Below are 22,407 nucleotides of genomic sequence, written 5' to 3'. Positions count from 1 at the left end.
TTTAAAAAATATGGTAGTTTGGGCTGGAGAGAGAACTCAGAGTACTGGCTGTTCTTCCTTAGGACCCAAGTACAGTTCCTAGCACCTGTATGTCAGTTTACAACTGTATATAACTTTTTTTCCAGGTGACCTGATGTTTTATTGTGGTCTTTATAGGGGCACCAAGGATACAAGTGTGCCCTTTCATACATGCAGGCAAAACACCCACACACACATTTAAAAAAAAAAAAAAAGGGCCCCACACAACAGGGCTCTACAAGAGCAGCCAGTGCTCTTAACCCCTGAGCTATCTCCAGCCCTCAAACAGTGGTTCTTTTGAGTAAGAGGACGATTAGTGAGTTTTCCATCGCTGTGGGAGCGTGTGAAGTAAGCAATGTAAAGGCTTATTTTGGCTCATGGTTTCAAGGTTTCAGTCCATTGTCACTTGGTCAGATTGTGTTTGGTCTGTAGTGAGACCAAGATTATAAACAGAAGGAGAAAGGCTGCACCTTGTATGGAGGCTCTGAGGTAAAGAAAGAGCAAGGAAAGGCCTGGGTTCCTAGGGTTTCCTTCAAGGACACACCCCTAGTGACCTGCTTCCTTCTACTAGGCCCCACCTCTTCCGGGCTCCAGTGTTTCCTGATGGCACTATCAGTTGGGAACCAGCTCTCATCATCTGAGCCTTTGAGGGACAGTGAAGATGCAGATCACAAGGGTGGCATTTGTGGACTGCTAACTGGGTTCCAGTATCTCCTTAGTCCTAACTGTTAAGAGATAAGCAATTTTCTATTCTGGAGGAAACATAACCAGAAAGATCTTAAAAGCTGACAATATTAATCCGACAGTTTAGATTTTCAGTCTAGTTAAACTCTCACAATTTTTTTAAGGTGCTGATCTTGATAGTGGATTTTTTTCATTGTTGATTAAATGATATTGTTTTTCTTTTTGTTTGTTTGTTTGTTTGTTTTTTCAAGACAGAGTTTTTCTGTTTAGCCCTGGCTATCTTGAAAATTACTCTGTAGATTGGGCTCTTTCTTTGTTTCTTTGTTTCTTTTCTTCAAGAATTTTTATTATGTATACAGTATTCTGCCTGCAGTTATTCCTGCAAGCCAGAAGAGGGCATCAGATCTCATTATAGATGGTTATGGGCCACCATGTGGTTGCTGGGAATTGAACTCAGAACCTTTGGAAGAGCACTCAGTGCACTTAACCTCTGAGCTATCATGGCAGCTCCCATCCTAGCTTTTGTTTTAAGTTTAACAGTTTCTGTTTTGTTTCTATTTAAGTTTTAAATATCTTTAAGTTTAATGCTACTAAAGGGATGAAGTGACTGTCACTGTCCTATTCTAGAGAACAATGAGAAAACAAGCAGCTACTTGAGAGGGACCTCATCTCTGCTTCTATCCTCAGTCAGTGACTCAGTGAGTCAGACCTCACTGAGTGGTCCTAGGATGCTCTCCCATGTCCTTTAGTCTTAGCTGACCTAGAGAGCTAAAACCAGCTTCCTGACAGCCAGCGTGAGTCAGCCTGAGCACTGAGGCCACAACTTGATGTTGTTAATCTTCCTTCTAGGTCCTGACTCTTGATCCAGCCATACACGTGAAGCCAAAGGAACAGGTTGCTGGGATTCATCCCCATGGCTTTTTGAATGCTCTTGATGATAGAATATCCTTTTCCCCAGACTCCGTTCTGGAACCAAGCCTGTCTAGTCACTCTGACATTGACTCGTTTTCACAAGCAAGTCATAATGCTTCTCAGGTATCTGGGTTCCCCAAATATCCTTCAACTACGAAAGCATCACCTGTGGACACTTGGAAAAGCCATGCATTCCAAAGTGAAAGTAGGACCAGTTCCACGATCCCTTCACGCTACACCATCACTAGCAACGATATCTCAGTCAAAACTGTAGACGAAGAAAACACTGTCACAGTGGCCTCAGTCAGTCAGTCCCAGCTTCCAGGTACAGCCAACAGTGTCCCAGAATGCATTTCATTGGCTTCCCTGGAAGATCCTGTGATGTTGTCTAAGTATGTATTTCAGCGACTGGCTTATAATGTTACTAGACTTGTAATGTCTGATTGAATGATGAAAGTGATTTCTATTGGACTGCAGCAATATAAAAATCTTAATGAAATATAGCTAATGTGTCTTTTTTTTACTATTGACAGCTTTGTTGAAGTGAAAGATATTGACAAAGGCTGGGTATGGTGGCACATGCCTATAATTTCAGCACTTGGGGGGGCAGAGGCAGGTGGATCTCTGTGAGTTCCTGGCCAGCCTGGTTTGTATATTGAGTTCCAGGCCAGCCAGGGCTGCCCTGTCTCAAAATCACAAACAAAGGTGTCGGCAAAGGCGTCTGGTAAATGGGAGCTAATCAGAGTGCTTCTGTGTCTAGAGCACATGGAGCATCTGCTGTGCTTTCTGGGGCGAATGGAGGAACAGGCTGTGCTCTGACTATGAGAATGTCTGTGGGGTGTGTCAGCTGCTCTTCTCATCACTGTGACCAAATACCTGGCTGTAGCATCTTAAGGAGGAAGGGTTAACGTGGCTCACAGTTTGAGGGGATACAGTCCATCATGGTGAGAAGGCGTGGTGGCTGGGTGGAGGGCCTGAGACATTTGCTCACAGGATGCCTGCAATCAGGAAGGACAGAGAGCCGAGACACTGATGCTCAGTGTGCTTTATCCTCTTTGTCCTTTTTATTTAGTCTGGGACCCCATCCCATGGATTGGTACTCCCCTGCCCCCACATTCAGGGTAGGTCAGTTAAACCTCTCTGGAAACACCCTAACAGGCACACCTCTGTGTCTCCTAGGTGATTTCTTTCAAGTTGACAGTGAAGATTAACTGCCACAGGTCCACCCCTTTCAGTTGACTCTGAAACACATGGCTTGAATCACAAGGCTGTGCCCTTGCTTGTCTTAAGGGGTAGAGGATGCACTGCCCTAAGAACATCTTTCCTTCTTACCGACAGAATCAGGCAGAACCTCAAGGAGAAGCATGCGCGACACGTCGCGGATCTTCGAGCTTATTATGAGTCGGAGATAAGTAGTCTGAAACAGAAACTGGAGGCCAAAGACATTTCTGCTGTTGAAGAGTGGAAGAAGAAAAACGAAATTCTTGCGGACAGGTGAGACTCCCATGGAGCTAATGTTTCTGCAACCTGGGTAGATTTCTTCCGTGTAGTGTATCATGGTGCGGAAGATGCTTGAAAAGCATGTACTTCGCATCTGAACATTTAACACAAAGACTTGTAGACTAGGACATATCGTAGAGACAGGAGTGATTATCTTTAGAGATTTGAACTTATGTCATTAATTCTCTTTAGTAATTGACACAAAGCCATGCTTTTGATATAGGTAAATCTCTGATGAAAGTGGAGAGAGCAAATGCAGAGTGGTATTGTTGGACTCTAAGATCCAAAACCAGGGGACGCTCCCCCAGAAACACTCACAGACAGGATTCGATGCAATAACATGAGGTTTATTGATGATAAGATGACAATCAGTATACTGGGTTTCTCCTGCATACAGGCAAGAAGAACCCCTAATTAAAGCTAAGGGCAGCTTATATATCATTCTTACAGAATTTATGAAGGCAGTTATACAATTACCTCTTAAACAGTAACCACAAAGGCTAAATTTCAAACAGTCGTTCGCAGGCCTGGTTTAGGCCCAGTTTCTAAGTAACTCTAATTTGCACCTTACCTTTTACAACAAAGAGGGTCCACTTAAGTAGCTTCTGTTTACCCAGGTCTACTGTGTTAAGAGCCCATCTCTCTAATAAATTCCTATCTTGGGTCTTTCTTCCTGGAATGCTTGTTTGAGTCTTTGAAATGTGCTTCTCCCGGGATGTGTCCCTGGGGGAAGTTAATGTTTGAGTGTAAAACCAAAATCAGAGCTTCTTTTTAATCTTAAGTTTCTACAATATTATTTGTGGGGTGATTAATACTGTGGAATTCTGGGAAAAGTAAGAAGCCTGGAATGTGGGCCACTGAGATGGCTAAACAGGAAACACACTTCCCACCAAGCAAGTGACCTGAGCTTCATCTTTGGGACTCACGTGGTGGAGGGAGAGGATGGCTTTACGTTGTCTTCTGATCTCCATATACACTCCATGCTTGCATGTGGGGGCGCGTGCGCGCGCGCGCGCACACACACACACACACACACACACACACACACACACAGACATGCACACAAAAGAAGTTTGGGCCTTTGGGGGTTGAGAGTGTGTGTAACTCATTGACAGAATATTGGGCTTAGTGTCATGAGTGTTTGAATCCTAGCTTTATAGCAGAAGAAAAGAAATGGAAAGAGAAAGAGACTGGGCTAACTTTTACTTAACACCATTTTTTGTTTTTGTTTTTTGAGACCGGGTTTCTCTGTGTAGTCCTGGCTGTCCTGGAACTCACTCTGTAGACCAGGCTGGCCTCAAACTCAGAAATCCGCCTGCCTCTGCCTCTCAAGTGCTGGGATTAAAGGTGTTAACACCATTTTTTAAAAAAAAATATTTATTTTATGTACTTGAGTATATTGTAACTGTCTTCAGATACACCAGAGCATCAGATCCTATTACAGATGATTGTAAACCACCATGTGGTTGCTGGGAATTGAACTCAGGACCTCTGGAAGAGCAGTGAGTGCTCTTAACCATTGAGCTATATCTCTCTGGCCCCCACGTTATCCATACCTTTAATCCTACCCACCCCTCAGGAGACATACAGAGTTTGAGGCCAGCCTGATCTGAAAAGTGAGTTCTAGGACAGCCAGGACTACACTGAGGACTACTGCCTGGAAAGAACCAAAACCAAACCAAACCAAAAAAGAGCATACTGTTCTTCCAGAGGACCAGACTTCAGGTCTTGCTTGGCACTGGTGTCATGTGGCTCAAATCGCCTTTAACTTCAGCCTCAGGGGATGAGCACGAAGACACAGTGTGTAGCCAACTGAAAGTCTTTATTCAAGCTGGCTGGGACAACTCTTAGTGTTCACAGATTTCCCTGTGGCCTTGAGTGTCCAGAACAATGGTCTCTGAAGGGCAGAGACCTCCTCCAGGCAGCTCCTCCAGGCAGCTCCTCCAGGCAGCTCCTCCAGGCAGCTGCAGAGAAAGCAGTTTGAAGCCAATCAGTTTTAACAGAACCTAAGATAAGTGGTCAGCTAGCTGGAGGAAGACCTACACAAGCAAGCAGTTTTAACAAAGGCTAAGATAAGTTAGCTAGGACAGACATCCTGACCTTTGATTCCTAGGATAGAGTTGGGTAGTTTTCTATGGGAATTTCTTCTTCTTCTTCTTTTTTTTTTTTTTTTTCTTCAAGACAGGGTTTCTCTGTGTAGTCCTGGCTGTCCTGGAACTCACTCTGTAGACCAGGCTGGCCTCAAACTCAGAAATCCACCTGCCTCTGCCTCCCAAGTGCTGGGATCAAAGGCATGCGCCACCACTGCCCGGCTCTATGGGAATTTCTATCAAGGAGATCAAATTCTAATTAAACCTGGAAACTGTCTCAGCAAGAAAAAAAGATGGAGGAACCTCTGCATTGTCTTTCCCCATTTTATTTAATCTGGTACCCTCTTCTGGACTCTGGACACTTGCACACACATGTGTCTCTCTCTCTTACACACACACACACACACACACACACACACACCCCACAAATATTGTAAAAGAAAGACTGTGAAGCTTGATGTGTTTATAAAAAGATAAAGAGATATAGAATATGTTCTGAGAATATGTGTGTGGTGAGGTGTGGGGGAAGGGGATGTCTCATCGGGCTCATACACAGGCATTCCTTCCCCCTGAGAGACCAGCCACATGATGGTTTAGTAGAGAACAGAGTTTATTTAGGGCATGGGGAGGGGAGTTAAGAGGGTAGTAGAGGCAGAGAGAGCGAGGGGGGAGGGGAGGGGAGAAGAGAAGTAGAGAATAGAGGTTGGCCTTGAGAGAGGGGAAAGGGAAGGGGAAGGGGAAGGGGCAAAGGGACAGAGGGATCAAGAGAGCAAGAGCAAGAGATCAAGAGAGGGAGGAGGGGCAAGCAGCCCCTTTAATAGTGGGCCAGGCCTACCTGGCTGTTGCCAGGTAACTGTGGGGGTGGAGTTTAGACAGAATGCTAACAAAGCTGAATTTAAAGTGTTTAACATAGACCTGACATGTAATCAGTGTCAACCCATTTCTTATAGTTTAATCCATTAAACACCAAGTCAGGTGGTAGGTGAATTTTGTGGACCTTGTTGACAGTCTTTGATAATTTGCAAAGCAATTCTTTATAAGACTCATAGTTTAGGGGCTGGAGAGATGGCTCAGCAGTTAAAAGCATATATTTCTCTTCCAGAAGAATCTAAGTTCAATCCTAGCACCCATGTCAGGCAGCACACAGCTGTCTATAACTCTAGCTCCTAGCTTCCAGTGATACCCCCCTCCCCCACACACGGCACACACACACACTTATGTACATGATTAAAGACACACACACACACACACACACACACACACACTTATATACATGATTAAATATACACACAGCACACACACACGTATATACATGATTAAATACACACACACACACATACTCACGGCACACACACTTATATACATTATTAAAGATAAAGTGAATCTTGGGGCTGGAGATGGCCCAGTGGTTAAGAGCACTGGTTGTTCTTGCAGACAATCATGGCTCAACTCCAGCCCACTCAGCAGCTCACAGCTATCTGTAACTCCAGGCTCAGGAGATCCAGTGCTCATGAGATAAAATCTCAAAAGGATTAATTATAAAATCAAATAATAAAAATGCAGTCTTTAGAAAGGCTTCAGACGGGCTGGTGAGATGGCTCAGTGGTTAAGAGCACTGACTGCTCTTCCGGAGGTCATGAGTTCAAGTCCCAGCAACCACATGGTGGCTCACAACCATCTGTAATAAGATCTGATGCCCTCTTATGGGGTGTCTGAAGACAGCGACAGTGTACTTACATAGAATAAATAAATAGTTTTAAAAAAAAAGAAAAGAAAAAGAAAGGCTTCAGACTTCAGGGCGGAGGAAATGGTTCAGTTGGTCAGTGCTTGGTTGTAGGTGTAAGGGTGTGCACTGTAAAGAGCTGAGCGTGGTGGCACACTAGTAATTCTGGTGCCATGGAGGTGGGACAAAAGGACACCGGGCTCACTGCCCTGCCACTCTAGAGTAGTTGGTGAGCTCCAGGCCAAAGAGAGACTCTTTCTTAGAGGAGGTGGGTGGCGGTCCTGCAGATAGATGACAGCTGAGATCCCTCCAGTTTCTTTGCACATGTATATGTTCCACAAAAAGAACAGTGCATTAATGTTGAGTTTGAAATAGCTCAGAAAGGATGCTGTGCCCTGACTTCAAACAGCCCAGCTCTTTATATCTTTCCAGAAATTGTAATGCGTACTTGTGTGTCCAGGCAGATTTTTTCATTTTGTGCAGTGTTCTCTATTTTAAAAATATAAAATTTAAATATCAAATTATGTATAACAAATTCACTGTTTTAAGTGTGCAGTTCCGTGACTGAAATCTATTAACATTGTCGTGTAGCCATCCAGCTCCAGAATGGTTTTTGACTTGCAAAGCAAAGTCTGGTAGGAGTATCTGATGCCAGGCCTGGCAACCTGAGGTTGATCCCTGGAAACTACATGGTAGAAGGAAAGAAGAAGAGATTCCTGCAGGTTGTCTGCACACACACACACACACACACACACACACACACACACACTAGCATGTGTGCACCCTACCCCCTTTGAATAAATAAATAAGTGAAAAAAAGAAAAAAACAAACCCTGAGATTCTATCCTGGAGATGTAGCTCAGTTGGTACAGTGCTTGCTTAGTATGTGTGAGGTACTAAGTTCAAGCCCCAGCATCCTCCCTCCCCCAGTGTAAATATATAAATGTCGGAGAAAGAAAGTGGAAAACAAAAATCAATAAAAAACTGAAGCCCCATGCTCATTAGATGGTCATCCCCTCCTTACCTCCTTTTCCTTGACCCTGGTTACCTCTGTGTCTCCATGAACTTGCCCAGTCTGCAAGTGAAGTCCTAGTGTTTAACTTGGTTAACACTAGGTTGTTGGTTAACGTTGGGGAGTTTGTTTTATTTTACATATTGGCAAGCTTCTTGGGTTTGTTTAATGCCCTTAAGAGAAATTATTTTGTTTTCTAACTGATCTTAAATTTCTGTTTCCTAGATGTGGCCAGCTGGATAGTGCACTGAATGAAGCTACTAGTCGAGTGCGAACACTTGAGAAGAAGAACAGCTTGCTAGAAATGGAAGTGGTACGTGCTTGTTTGAGGGGCTGTTCTAGTGCATGATATTTAAAACGTGTGGATCACTGCAGCTTGAGTCTTACCAACTGGATGTGTAACTAGGAGTGCAGATGCCGGGTTTGTTGTTTGTTTTGTTTGTTTGTTATTCATTTTGTTTGTTTGAGATACGGTTTCTCTGTGTAGCCTTGGCTGTCCTAGAACTCAAATCTGTAGACCAGACTAGACTTGAACTCAGAGATCCACCTGCCTTTGCTTCCCAAGTGCTGGGACTAAAGGTGTGAGGTATCATGCCTGGCTGTTTTAGTCTTTATATAGACTTATAAGCAAAATTTTGGTGAAAAGTGCCTGTTTTGTTCTATACATCATCTCTGCTTTAGTGCCTGGTCCTCTTCTGGGTAGAATTCAGGTCCTTGCTAAGCTAGGCCAGTGTCTAGAAACTGAGTCACCCTTTGTTGCTTTGTTCTAGTTAACTGTTGAAATGGTAAACTCCAGCATGTGGTTAGGGATTGGTATCTTCTTGTTAATCTTACTTCCTGTTGTTTTGTTTAGAGATGGGGTCTTGCTGTGTTATAGCTTAGAATAGCCTTGGACTCCTGGGCTTGAGCAGTCTTTGCAGTTCAGCCTTTCAGATAAGTTGGATTGGGGCTCGAGGTATTGGACACAGCCTTAATCTACATTTGACATGCTGTGGCCTGGCACCTATATGATATTGCAGACACAACCACTGAATGAATGCTAACATGAGAAATGCATTTTCTTTTTTTTTTTTTTTCCCACGAGATGACGCGGGAAATGGGAGAAGAAATGCATTTTCAATTTTGTATTTTTATAGAGAATGGTTAAAAAGCCCCTATCTCCAGTATACTCGTTTTGAGCAGTATATTCTAGGACAGTTTCATAATTTCTCTGATGTTTGTGGTTATTTATTTCTTCATTGGGGTGATTCACAGGCAGTCCTGTCTATGTGGGCCCTGGAATCATTGTATCCCTGTGTAGCTGTTTTCTGTGTCCACCTTTGGTTAATCTCGTGGCATTGCTCCATTAGAGTGGTCCTTTCTAGACTCTGTCCCGGGACACAGCAAAATGTTAAAGTGACTTATTTCCATCTGTACGTTTTGTTCTAATGATCATAATTTTTAACAGATACCAAGGCACCTTTTTACTTCGAGTTGTTTCTTTGTCTTTACTGTGTAGAGTGACTTGAGAGAGCGCTTCCATGCAGCCAGCAGTGCCTCCAAAGTTCTGCAGGAACGGATTGAAGAGATGAGGGCAAGCAATAAAGAGAAAGATAACACCATCACTCGACTGAAGTGTCGGCTGCAGGATCTGGAAGAGGCCTTTGAGAATGCTTACAAGCTCTCCGATGATAAAGAAGCAAGGCTCAGACAAGAAAACAAAATGTTTCAAGATGTAAGTAGCCAACTCAGGAGCTCAGCACTGTGCTGCTTCTGACTTCCTCAGACAGAAGCAGCTTAAGGGAGAAAGGGTTGATTTTTGGCTTACAGCTCAGGAAGGGTACTCTGTCATGAAGGAGAAACCATGGCTACAGGCACAAGAGAGTGTGGTGGCTGGAGCAGGAGGCTATGTGGTCACATGACAGTCACTTAGGAAGTAGAGAGAGAACAGGCCATAAAGCCTCACAACCTTGCTCCTGTGGCTCACTTCCTCTAGGAAGTCTCCACAACCTTCCCAAACAGTGACAGTAGCCTGGGGACCATTTCCCATTCAAGCCATAGCTGAATGAGAGTAGTGTGTTAGCTAATGTACTCTCTGAAGCTGTGATGACTTTCCTAGGCACGTTTGGGTCTAAGCCTTAGACCCTAAAGTAACTGCTCGTAGCTCCAGATACCCTCTTGATGGGAGCGGTCCCAGGCAGCTTCATCGTGCAGCAGGAGGTCAGCTGCAGAGGGCTGGCTGAGGTCCCTCACTCTTCTGTTTCTAGTGAGTCAACTTTTGAGCTGTCATAACATCTGTGTCTGGCAGGGTAAAGTGATATAAGTCAGATTTACAGCAGGGTTCTCTGTGAGAGAGCGTCTTGCCATGTAGCCCAGGCTGGCCTTGAACTCATGATTCCCCTGCCTCAGTCTCTTGAGTGCTGTACTTATAGGTGTTCACTCCCATGCCTGGCTGCTTGTTACTGTTGTGTGTTGCCAGCCCCCTCCTACCCCATCCCATTGCACAGATAGAGTCTAGGACCCTAATAGTGGTGGTGTTGTTCCCTCTTCTTCTTCCTCTCCCTTCCCCTTCCCCTTCCCCCTTCTCTTTCTGTGCGTTCATGCGTGCGTGTGCGCGCATACCATCCATGGTGTATCATAATCGTCGTTTCCTCTTCCCTGTCTGAGGCATTGTGGACAGAGTCCAGCACATCATACAAGCTACACTGACATCACGCAAGCTACACTGCCAACAGAGCTGCATCTGTGTGCCTTTAGAAGCAGTTTGGTTATTTTCCTTTTTGTTTTCGAGACAGGGTTTCTTTGTGTGGTCCTTGCTATTCTAGAACTTAACTCTAGACCAGGCTGGCCTCTAACTCAGAGATCTACTTGCCTCTGCCCCCAGAATGCTGGGATTAAAGGCATGCACTGCCTAGCTTAGTCTGATTTTTTTTTTAAACCTTACTATGTATGTGTATGTATGATGTGTGAGTATGGGCACACGTGTGTGGAGGTCAGAGGACAGCTTTCAGAAGCTGGTTCTTCCACTGTGGCCTACAAGGACTGAGGTTAGGCTTGCACATCAAAAGCTTGTACCTCTTGAGCTGTTTGCTCGGCCCAGGTTTGAATTTTTTTGAAGATTTTTTTCTTTGTTTTGTGTGTATGAGTGTTTTACCTGCATGCATATGTACTATGTGCTTGCTTGATACATACAGAGGCCAGAAGAGAGTGTCAGATCCCCTGGAACCACAGTTAGGTGGTTGTAAGCTAAGTGGGTGTGGGGAACTGAACCTGGTCCTCTGGAAGAGCAGCCAGTGTTCTTAGCAACTGAGACATCTCTCTAGACCTCAGGTTTGAATTTTCTTTATGTTGATTTAATTTCACTTAAAATTGGGTTTATAAAACATTGATACTAGATTGGGTTCCAGGTTGTTTATTTTTTATAAAGTTTCTTTTACATTTATTTCATTTTATTTATTTGTATATTTGTGTAGGTGTATGTGCACACATGCACATATCATGATATGTAAGGGTCAGAGGACAACTTGTGAGTCTTGGGACGCAAACTCACCTTGTCGTCTAGTCAAGGGTCTTCAGCTGCCATCCTGCTGTCTCTCTTAAAATTTTGATATCTGGATTCTTAAGTTATGGTACTGAAATGATCTGAAATAAACTTTTTGTCTTGACGTCTTCCTGGTAGCAGAGGGCATGCTTCCTCCTGTGGTTTTAGACTTTTCTGCCGTGGAGTTACACAGACATGGTTCCCCGAGTCTGTGTGGAAGCTGGCCTGGTGGGGAGATCCTCCCATTGCCTGTGGTAACTCCAGGCTGCAGGTGCTCTGGTCCGTTCCGTCGTGGCCTGTGACTTCTGCCTCCCACCTCTGTTGTGGGCAGCTGGTCTTTATCACTGGTTTGGTTCCTCTCTCTGGAAATGTTGGGGTCTCACCCCACCTGAAATGATGCAGTATGGGTCTACTGTCCTTGTTTTGTGGGATGTTGACGAGACTGTTCACTCTGGGAGTTTTCAGTTTTCTCAGTTGGTTTTTGTTTCTGTTCTCTTTAGAGTTCTTATTAGACAGTTGTTGGGTTTCACATTGATTCTTTAACTTTTAAACCTCTTTTTCTTATTTTAATTTTTTGTTTGTTTGTTTGTTTGCTTTTTTTTAAAAGACAGAGTCTCTATTTTACAGTCCCTGGTTGTCCTGGAACTCACTGTATGGACCAGAATGGCTTCAAACCTATGGACATCTGCCTGCCTCTGTGTCCTGAGTGCTGGGTTAAAAGGTGTATACACATCCATTCCAGCATTTTAATAGATTGTGGTTTTTTTTTTTTTTTTAATGTGTACTGAAATGTTTTATCTGAATGAATGTATGTGCATCATGTGCATGCAGTACCTCCAGAGGCCAGAAGAGGGTGGCTTATCTCCTGGGATTGGAATTGTGAGCCACTGTGTGGTCGCTGAGAACTGAACCTGGGTCTTCTGGAAGAACAACCAGTGCTCTTACCCACTGAGCTATGATTCCTAGACCTGGGTGTTTTTTAAAAAGCCCTCTCAAGGCAGTGACGCCTCTGAAATGCTCTGCTCTATTCTAATGACTTCCCACACCATCCACGTCCATCTTTTTTTTTTTGTTTTTGTTTTTGTTTTTCGAGACAGGGTTTCTCTGTGTAGCCCTGGCTGTCCTGGAACTCACTCTGTAGACCAGGCTGGCCTTGAACTCAGAAATCCGCCTGCCTCTGCCTCCCAAGTGCTGGAATTAAAGGCGTGCACCACCACCGCCCGGCTCGTCCATCATTTTTTAAAACAGACTTTTATTTTCAGCCTTGCCTTCTGTTCCTTTCATTCCCTTCTTATGTTTTAATGTTAGGGCCTTTTCTATATGGAAAGGTGCATTATCTGTTAAGATTGACTTTTTCAAATTAGCTAGAAAGTAGCTTTGCTGGGAACAGACTTCGAGTCCTCTGGAAAGGCAACGAGTGATCTTAGTCACTGCACCTTCTCTCAGAATTCCCTGTAACTCCAGCTCCTGGAAACACAGTGCCTTCCTCTAGCTTCTTCAGCTATCTATACACATTCTCCACCCCCTTACCCTCCCCACCCCACCCCCACACATTAAAAAGAGAAAAGGGAGGTAGCTTGTGGCCCTGGACAGGGTGGTTTACTGGTGGGCGGCATCCTTGGAATGGATGTGTGAATGAGGAGGAGGGTTGCAGAGCTGTCTTAGTTCCTGTAGATCTGTTCTCTTGGGTATATCAGACTTTGTAGACACTTCTCTGCCGATTACCTGCCAAGCCTAGTACCCAGGATCCAGTTGTCAGGCAGAATGGGGCAGGGAGGCTCTTAGGCAGAGCCTTAACCTAAGCCCTGTTTTTCCACAGTGTGTTTTATACATGCTTTCACTTGTGCCTGGTAGCCCTGAATGGCAGCTGGTTTGGGTAGTTACCTAGTGTCACAGGATGTGGCAGGGCCTGGAATTCCCTTGCTCTTGTTTCTGTTACTTTAAAAATCATTTTCCATACTTTCTGCTATAGCAGTGTGTTCTGTCCTCATCTTGGGCTTTTCTGGGGCGCTCACCGTGTAAGGTCCGACTGGCCTTAAATCTGCCCTTCTTCTCCCTCAGCCTCCTGAACGCTGGCTGGCATTCCAGGGCGGTATCACCGTTTTGTATTGTAAATAATGCTAGGTGCTTTGGCGTAGTATTTTTATTCTATAAAATAAATGTAGGACAGTCTAAAATAAAAATTTAAAAGACAGTACAAATATATCTTACTATTATGTTGAGGGCTCATATTGCTGTTGTTTTGTTCTGCATTTAAAATTGTTTCAGACTTAAAAGACTTTCAAACATTCTATCAGGAATCGTCAAACCCCCCTTTCCAGAACCATTGCTTTTCTGTTGGCCTTTCCTTACTAGCCTTGGTAGTTTGAAGAGTGCTGTTCTTTAGTTACCTGTCTAGTTCTTTGTTCAATTCTCTGTTGTTTTTTCCTTTGCAGCTCTTAGGAGAGTATGAATCCCTCGGAAAAGAGCATGGGCGAGTAAAGGTAGGGCAGAGGGGTCTGATCTGGGCTTTCCATAGGACTGTACACAGGTACTGGCTTATGAAGCAAAAGGCCTGGCCCTTCTTCTTGTTCTCCATCAATAGCTGTTTGAAACAGTCTATGTGTTTGTCTTTTCTGTGTTGATATCTTTATTTTCAAATATCTGCCCTCCTCGCCTCACACGTTTGTGAGATCTGTTAATTCACCAAATACTATTGCATGGCTGTTGCATTTGATATGGGTTGAGAAGAAACTGGGCAGAAGAGTTTATCGAATATACTCAGATGACCATCTCCTCCCTGTAAGTGTACGATTAGAATTCTCAAAGCAGTATGGAGTAGTAAAAATCTATACATCATATCTGAATTCTTAGCTGAAGCTCTGTCATATCTGGTCTCAATGAGTCCCCACAGTAATGCTGTAAGTGATCCCAGCCAGTACACTGGATGCAGCAGGGGATTATGGGTTTGTAAGGTTAGGGGATCCTCTTGTAGCTACAGCTAGGACTGAGTTCATCATGCCTGCACATTGTTGAAGGTTTTTGTTGTGCCATTCTGCTAAGCTTTCAGTCACCTTTGTACCTAACGTAGGTCCCTCTCATTGCTTGCTTCTAATTAGGCAGGCATTGGGCTGCATCTGTTAGTCCCTGGGAGAGGACAGGGTTTATGCTGTCTCTTCTTCTTGAGCTGCCAGATTGGTTCCGCGGCTCATGCCGTCCTTCCCGAGTTCCAGTGCAGTTAACAGCTGGCTGTTTAGCCTTACATTTGCTTTATATCACACATTTAGAAGTAAAAGGTTTCATCTGCATGCTTCTCTTCAGTTATGTAAATTCTTTCTCCCCTTAGGATACATTAAACACAACTGAGAACAAATTGCTTGATGCACACACTCAGATTTCTGACTTGAAAAGGTAGGTGTCCTACTAATAAAATGCACGGCTAATTGTTGTTTGTGTTCGTATTGACAGTGAGGAAAAGAAATTCTCTTGGGGACTTTTAAAGCCATTTGTGATCTAGTTGTAGCCTAATCTTTGGACATGTAAATGCATTACATTTTAGCTTAGGAGACTTTTAAGTGATTAGAATATATTGGTGATTGAGTCTCAGGTACAAGTGTTTCTCCAGACTTTTTTTGTTTTTAACGTAATGAGAAATCTGAATGAAGTCTGATCACAGATGATCCATATTGTGAATGATGTAGAAACATCTGAGTTAGAGCTGAACAGATGGCTTGGTGATTAAGAGCACACACCACTCTTTCAGAATACCCAAGTTCTGTTCCCAGCACCATGGGTGGTGCATTGCAACCTCCTGAATAACGTTCACATGTACAAATTATTAAAACTAAATTCTTTAAAAAGGGAATATCTAAATTGGCCTCCAAGGCTACTTTTTATAGTTGTGTTTGGGTCAAATCCAACCCCACTTTAATCTGAAGGGTTTACACAGAAAAGAGCAGCAGAGTGTCTCAATTTGCTACCTGCCTGATTCATCCACTCCTTACCACATTGGAGGGCATACGGCATGTTAGAGCTTTCTTCCCAAGCTTGCCCTATTCCCTCAGCCATCCCGCTGGCCCCCATCCCGCTGGCCCCATACACTGTTTTAAAGAATGGAGAGAGAGGCAGCGAGCCTGATCACTCCCCCAGATCCCACAAGGTGGCAGGAGAGAACTAATGTCTCAGAGTCAGTTGGCCTTTTACTTCTACATATACACGCCTGAACACACACACACACACACACACACACACACACACACACACGCTAAAGTAAATGAATTAAATTAATAAATTAAAAAAAGAAAAGGAAGGCCATGCTAACTGGAAATTTTCTCTAGTGAGAAAATTGAAAGAAGCGTTTATTCTGAACATGGTACAAATGGGATGCATTGCTGCCTCATCTCTGGACTGAAAGTTGTTGGGAATATTTTATTTTTATTATGTATTTAATAAATTGTTTATTTTAATTAAAATACTAATGAATATATATTTAATAAATATTTTTATTTATTAAAAGAGCCTTTGTCTCTTTTAAAAATCAAGATGCTATTTTTTTTTAATTTAACTTCTGTCCTTCATGGTTCACAGAAGCCTGATTGTCCTTGTTTTTGGTTACAGTCTGTGAAATGCTTCTCTGCAGAGCCCAGTGTATTTGCTGTCCTGAATATTTCTGTTGTTTGTTTGTTTGTTTGTTTGTTTTCTTTTAACTTTTCAAAGTTTAATGGTGCCATTTTACTATGAAGAAGGTTTGTGAGCAGCAGGTTACCATTGCCTTCCAGGAGAGGGACAATTAAGTAACGTCTGGTAGGTGAGCGGTGGCGTTTGCAGTCTGTTTTGAGGTGTTTAACACTCTAACTGGTTTTGACCCAGGATGATCTCAAAACTTGAAGCTCAAGTGAAGCAGGCAGAACACGAGAGTATGCTGAGTCTTCGCCAAGGCGCTAAAGCTCCCACGAGGCCATCCCGGGCCAAGTAAGTGACTCCATCAGTGTCCCTGCAGTGTGACTTTCTATTCATCAGGAAGCCGGCCGTGAATTATCTGTAGTCTGAGATGTACATTAAAGTCACAATTGCTGGATGTCATCCGCATCCCTAGGAAGAAGCATTTTTGAAGATAAGAAAAACAGAGTCAGGTGGAGTGAGATCCTTGGGCAAACATGGTGTTCCTGATACTGTCCCTACCACTCTCCGTGTGACCATAAGCATAGCTCCTGCTTTTTTACTCCTTTTCATGTAAGCAACTTTCCAAAAGACTTACTTCTGTCTTGGGCAGGTATATAGACTTAAGTTCAGAAGCAGGTGTGGGATTCCTAGAGCTGGAGTTACTGCTGGCTTCGAGCCATTGGACATGGTGCTGGGAGCTGAACTTGGCTCCACTGCAAGAACAGTGAGCTCTGAGCCATCTCTCCAGCCCTAAGCAATTTCTAATGAGAGTTATATATGAGACTATTCTTTTCAAGTGTTTCTTCTTCATATTTGCCATCGTTTTTCTGCTTGGCTTTCCAGTCCAGAATCTTTTTGTTGTCTTTGTTCTTTTACTGAGGTAAATGTTCATGTGGACAGTTGTACCATTAGCTCACCCCACCCCAACCCCAGTTAATGTGAGTGACAGCCAGGCATGGTGGCAACATGTCTTTAATACCAGCATTTAGAGGCAGAAGCAATGGGATCTCTATGAGTTTGAGGCTATCTTGGTCTATATAGTAAGTTTCAGGCCAGTCCTGTCTCTAAAGCAACACAGTAACAAACACAATGTGAATGGATACCATAGTCAGACTACAGCTTTAGGGAGAGCCTCTGCTCCAGTTGTTGGGGGGCCCACATGGAGACTGGGTTGCATGTCTACTATATAGGAGCCAGGGGCCTCGTTCCAGCCCGTGTGTGCTTTGGTTGGTGGCTAAGTCTCTGAGAGCTTCCAGACATCCAGGTTATTTGACTCTGTTGGTCCTCTGGTGGGTTCCCATCCTCTTCAGGGTCTTCAGTCCTTCCCACAACTCTTCCATAAGCATCTCCAATCTCAGTCCAACATTTGGCTGTGGGTATCTGTGTCTATTTCAGTCATCTGCTGGGTGGAGCCTCTCAGAGGAATTATGCTAGGCTCCTGTCTGCAAGCATAACAGAGTATTATTAATAGTGTCAGGGACTGGTGCTTGCACATGGGATGGGTTTCAAATTGGGCCAGTTATTGGTTGGCCATTCCTTCAGTCTCTGCTCCATCTTTGTCCCTGCATTTCTCTTAGACAGGACAAATTTGGGGTCAAAAGGTTTGAGGTTAGGTTGGTATCCTTATCCCTCCACTAGGGGTCCTGCCTGGCTACAGGAGGTTCCATGTCCCCACTGTTAGGCTTCTTGGCTAAGGCCACCCACATTGACTCCTGGGAGGCACGCTTCCTCCCAATCTCAGGTCTCCGACTTCCTAAAGATTCCTCCTATCCCACACCCTGGCAGCTGCAGGTTTCCATTCATTCTTTTGGCCCTCATGTCTCTCTCCTGTCTCTCTACACAACTGATCTTGTCCCCTTCCCATTCCCATCTCCCTCCCCTCTCCCACCACTTCTCTTCCTCCCTCTGCCTCCTATGATTATTTTGTCGTCATCCCCCCCACCCCCCCCCCCGCCTTTTTTTTTTTTTTTAAACAACTCAACTTTATCTGGAAAATGGAGTGAATTCATTCACTGGTGTTTAAAGCCTGAGTCTGAGTCTGCATGTTCTCCTTAGAGAGGCTGGCTGTGTTTGGCATGGGTTCTGATGGTTTGAAATCTGCCTGATTTTCCAGCTGGGCTTCAGGCCAGTCACCCCAGAGCAGATGCTTGGGGTCACTGAGGAACCGCTGGCTTTGCTGGCATGTCAGACAGGTGTGTACTGTCCAGCGCTGTCCCTTTCGGCGTCTCTGGCATTGTGTGCAGGCGAGGCCTGGGATGAGGAGAGAGGACCAGCTGCAACAGAGTGTCCTCTTCACAGAGGGGTCCTGCTGCAGGACCAGCCGCTTTGCTATGGTCTTCTCTGTGTAGCAGTAAAACCTAGCCAGTGCCTGGTTCTCAGGGTTCTCAGAGAGGATGCAATGTGCAGCCTGGTACAGGAAGCTGAGTCTCTGGAAGGCCTCCTGGTCCTTCACTGGGCCCACCATGAGTGTCTGCCCCTCCTTGTGGATGTTTGTTCCCCTTCTCAGTATGATTAAAACATCCTCACTTGGACCTTTCTACTTGTTTAACTTCTTTGGGTCTGTGGGGAGTATCATGGGTATTGTGTGCTTTACAGCTAATATCCACTTATCAGTGAGTATATACTATACATGTCCTTTTGGGTCTGGGTTTCCTCACTCAGGATATTTTCTAGTTCTGTCCCTTTGCCTGCAAAATTCATGATGTTCATATTTTTAAAAGCTGAATAGTATTCCATTTTGTAAATGAATCACATTTTCTCTATCTATTCTTTGGTTGAGGGACATCTGGGTTGTTTCCAGTTTCTGGCTATTATAAATAAGCCTGTTATAAACATAGTGGAGCACAGGTCCTTGTGGTATAGTGGAGCATCCTTTGGGTATATGCTCAGGAATGGTATAGCTGGGTCTTCAGGTAAAACTATTTCCAATTTTCTGAGAAACCACCAGATCAATTTTCAGATTGGTTGTACAAGTTCGCACTCCCAGCGCCATTTGTTGAAGATGCTTCCTTTGTCCATTGGATGGTTTTGACTTCTTTGTCAAAAAATTCTACCAGAGAACTCCTACAGCTGATAAACAACTTCAGCAAAATGGCTGCATAGAAAATAAATCAAAGAAATCAGTAGCCTTCCTTTATACAAATGACAAACAGGCAGAGAAGGAAACCAGGGAAACAACACCCTTCACAATTGCTACAAATAATATAAATATCTTGGTGTAACTGTTAACCAAGCAAGTGAAAGAGCTTTATGACGAGAACTTCAAGTCCTCAAAGAAGATCTCAGAAGATGGAAAGCTCTCCCATGCTCATGGATAGGTAGGATCAACACAGTGAGCATGGCCACCCTACCGAAGGCCAGCTACAGACTCAATTCAGTCTCCGTCAGAATTCCCACACAAGTTTTACAGACCTTGAGAGAGCAATTCTCACCTTCATATGGAGAAACAAAAAACCTGCAATAGCCAAAACAATCCAGAACAATGAAGGAACTTCTGGAGGTATCACCGCCCCTGACCTCAAGCTGTACTACTGAGCAATAGTGATACAAACTGCATGGTACAGAGATAGTCAGGTTGATCAATGGAATCGAATTGAAGACCCAGAAATAAGCTGACATTTTATCTTTTGTTAATGGAGAGACCTTTGGGGATGGATCTATATTAAGCTGTGGTTTTCTGCTTTAGTTCTCAAGAATTATCTTACTGTAATCTTTGGTTTAGTTTTTGTTTTTGAGACAGTCTTTATTATGTAGCCCTGGTTGGCCCAGTACTCACTCTGTAGCTCAGGCTAGCCTCAAGCTTGCAGCAGTCCTCTCCTCTCTGCCTCCCAAATACTAAGATTACAGGAATGCACTACCCTGGCACAGTATTAACTGAGTGGCACATCTACAGAAGAAGGCTTTAATTATTAGAACTCAGTTCTTAATTATGATTTTGGTATAAAGTATATTAATGAGAAGTTCATTGTTTCATAGTGATGTCTGTCAGAAAAATGAAGTTGTGGTTTCTCACCTTCCTAAGCTGTGATTGTCCAAACACTTTGTATATCTTTGTTGAGTAATCATAATAGAATGTAAAGGATTCTTGTATTTAAAAGAAAAGTTAGGGGCTTGAGAGGTGACGTGGTAATTAAGGGCACTCCCTACTCCAAAGAACCAGTGTTCAACATCCACTTGTATAACTTGGCAGCGAACAATCACTTGTAACTCCAGCTTTGGGGGATATGACACCTTCTTTTGAACACTCATGTACACAAGCTCCCACTCACCAATGCATGTATACCTATAATTTAAAAAATGTTTTTAAAAATCTTTTTTTTAAAACATAGAGAAATATTAGGGCTGTGCTATGTCTCAGCAGCTAAAGACAATTGCCACAAAGTGTGAGCACCCGAGCTTGAGCCCCCATGGTGGAAGGAAAGAACCAATTCCTTAATGTTGTTTTCTGACCTCCGACTTCTGCATGTGAACCATGACAGACATGCATACCTACTGTCACAATAAAAAGAAATCAATAAATTTGAGAAAGAAGATTTAGCCAGATGTAGTAATGCGTACACTTGCAGTCCCAGCTCTTGGGAGATAGATGCTGGAAGATGGGTTCAAGGTCATCCTTGGCTACATAGCCTGCTTGATACCAAGGTTGGACTGTGTAAGACCTTGTCCCAAACAAAAACCCTAAATCAAACCAGAAAAAAGGAACCGAAGGTAAAAATGAATTTTTGAGAGCAAGCAAAAGAAGAGGCATAAAGTTTGGGGGCACTGCTCATTCATATTGTTGTAAGCAGGAGGCAGAGTGAGCATGTGACCTGGAAGGGTCTGACCCCAGTGACCTTTTCCCACCAGCTAGGCCCCATACCCCTAAGGTTCCATAACCTTCCCAAACAGTACCAGTATCTCAGGACCAGATGTCAAAACACATGAGCCTGTAGGGGACATTGCATTCACACCATGATACATGGCTCAGATAGTCACAGCAAGAAGTCATATAGCCCCAGGTGACATTGTGGATTAATCATAGATGGCTTTCTAAGTTACTGTCAGGTGCTTGGATTTTAACCTTTAGTCCACTGAGAATTCTCTTGAAGATTTTATTTTTATTTTATTTTAGGGTTTATTTATTTTAGGGTTTATTGAGAAGGGTTTATCTCTGTAACCCTGGCTGACCTAGAACTTCCTATGTAGTCCAGGCTGGCCCCAAGCTGATCTGCCTGCTCCTTTATCCCAAGTATTGGGATTAAAGTGTGTGCCACTATACCTGGTGTGGATTTGAGAGAGAGAGAGAGAGAGAGAGAGAGAGAGAGAGAGAGAGAGAGAGTATATATATATATAAGCTAGAAGATTTTCTGGAATTCTTTACTTCCTTCTTTATATTGAATTCTAGGGATGAAACCAAATTACTAGTCTTTTGGGATAAGTGCTTTATCCACTGACTCATCTCCCTGGCCCTGAAGGTTTTTATAGAGTAAAATGAAACAATGCCACCTGACTTTTGTACACATATAGTTCCTGCCCTGCAGAAGAGATGAATTAGGCCATTTAGTGCTAGGAGAACAGGGCTCTGGGTTTCTAGGGTCTGTAAGAGTGGTGGTTGAGGGCCAGGGAGGCAGCTCAGTGCACTCATGGCTGAAGAAGAGAATCAATTTTCAGAAGTTGTCCTCTGTCTTCTGCACACGCCACGGCATGTCTTTGCATACACAAAGTAAAGAAATATAATATGATTTCTTTTTTTTATAATTACAAGAAAAAAGAGTTCGGGAGGTTCTGGATATGGAATCCACAGAACATGGTTGTGTATTGGCTGATGAGACAAGAGAGGGACAGCTCGGGCTGGAGAGATGGCTCACAGGTTAAGAGCACTGACTGCTCTTCCAGAGGTCCTGAGTTCAATTCCCAGCAACCACATGATGGCTCACAACCATCTGTAATGGGATATGATGCCCTCTTCTGGTGTGTCTGAAGACAGCTGCAGTGCACTCATATAAATAAAATAAACAATTCTTTTAAAAAAAAAAGAGAGAGAGACAAATAGTTCAGAACACATAAAGAGATCAGGCAATCATGAAGATTTTTGCTTGTGATTTACACGGACTTGAAGCAGAAATCAAGCAAGCAATTGTAAATGTAGGCTTGGAGCTCAGAATCTCCTGGCCTGGAGTGACAATGTTGGAGCCAGTTATTCTAGAATGGTGCTTGCAGGGTTGAGAGGGATTGAGTGTCAGTAGGAGTGGGTACAAGACAGAGCTCTCAGGAACCCTGCTTTCTCGTTGGGTAGAGGAGTTTGGCAAAGGAGCCAGAGAAACAGCTG

The 22,407-nt window shown here is 43.7% G+C and overlaps 1 protein-coding gene and 1 pseudogene across 5 annotated transcripts in view; one reads left to right on the top strand and one right to left on the bottom strand.

The window, feature by feature from the left end:
* The window catches only part of Mphosph9 (M-phase phosphoprotein 9), a 64,299-nt gene that overhangs the window by 24,752 nt on the left and 17,140 nt on the right, over positions 1–22,407 (top strand). For all 5 annotated transcript variants that reach the window (XM_076922890.1, XM_076922891.1, XM_076922888.1 and 2 more), the window contains 7 exons: positions 1,552–2,006; positions 2,953–3,108; positions 8,165–8,252; positions 9,438–9,653; positions 13,895–13,942; positions 14,785–14,849; positions 16,308–16,409. In XM_076922890.1, the coding sequence (XP_076779005.1) occupies positions 1,552–2,006; positions 2,953–3,108; positions 8,165–8,252; positions 9,438–9,653; positions 13,895–13,942; positions 14,785–14,849; positions 16,308–16,409 (1,130 nt within the window). The remainder of the gene's footprint in view (positions 1–1,551; positions 2,007–2,952; positions 3,109–8,164; positions 8,253–9,437; positions 9,654–13,894; positions 13,943–14,784; positions 14,850–16,307; positions 16,410–22,407) is intronic.
* Positions 18,106–18,692, bottom strand: LOC143437460 (ribonuclease P protein subunit p21 pseudogene; annotated as a pseudogene).

This window comes from Arvicanthis niloticus, chromosome 24 (assembly GCF_011762505.2).
Source record: "Arvicanthis niloticus isolate mArvNil1 chromosome 24, mArvNil1.pat.X, whole genome shotgun sequence".
In the NCBI taxonomy this organism is placed as follows: Eukaryota; Metazoa; Chordata; class Mammalia; order Rodentia; family Muridae; genus Arvicanthis; species Arvicanthis niloticus.
This window is presented reverse-complemented; position numbering and strand designations above follow the sequence as displayed.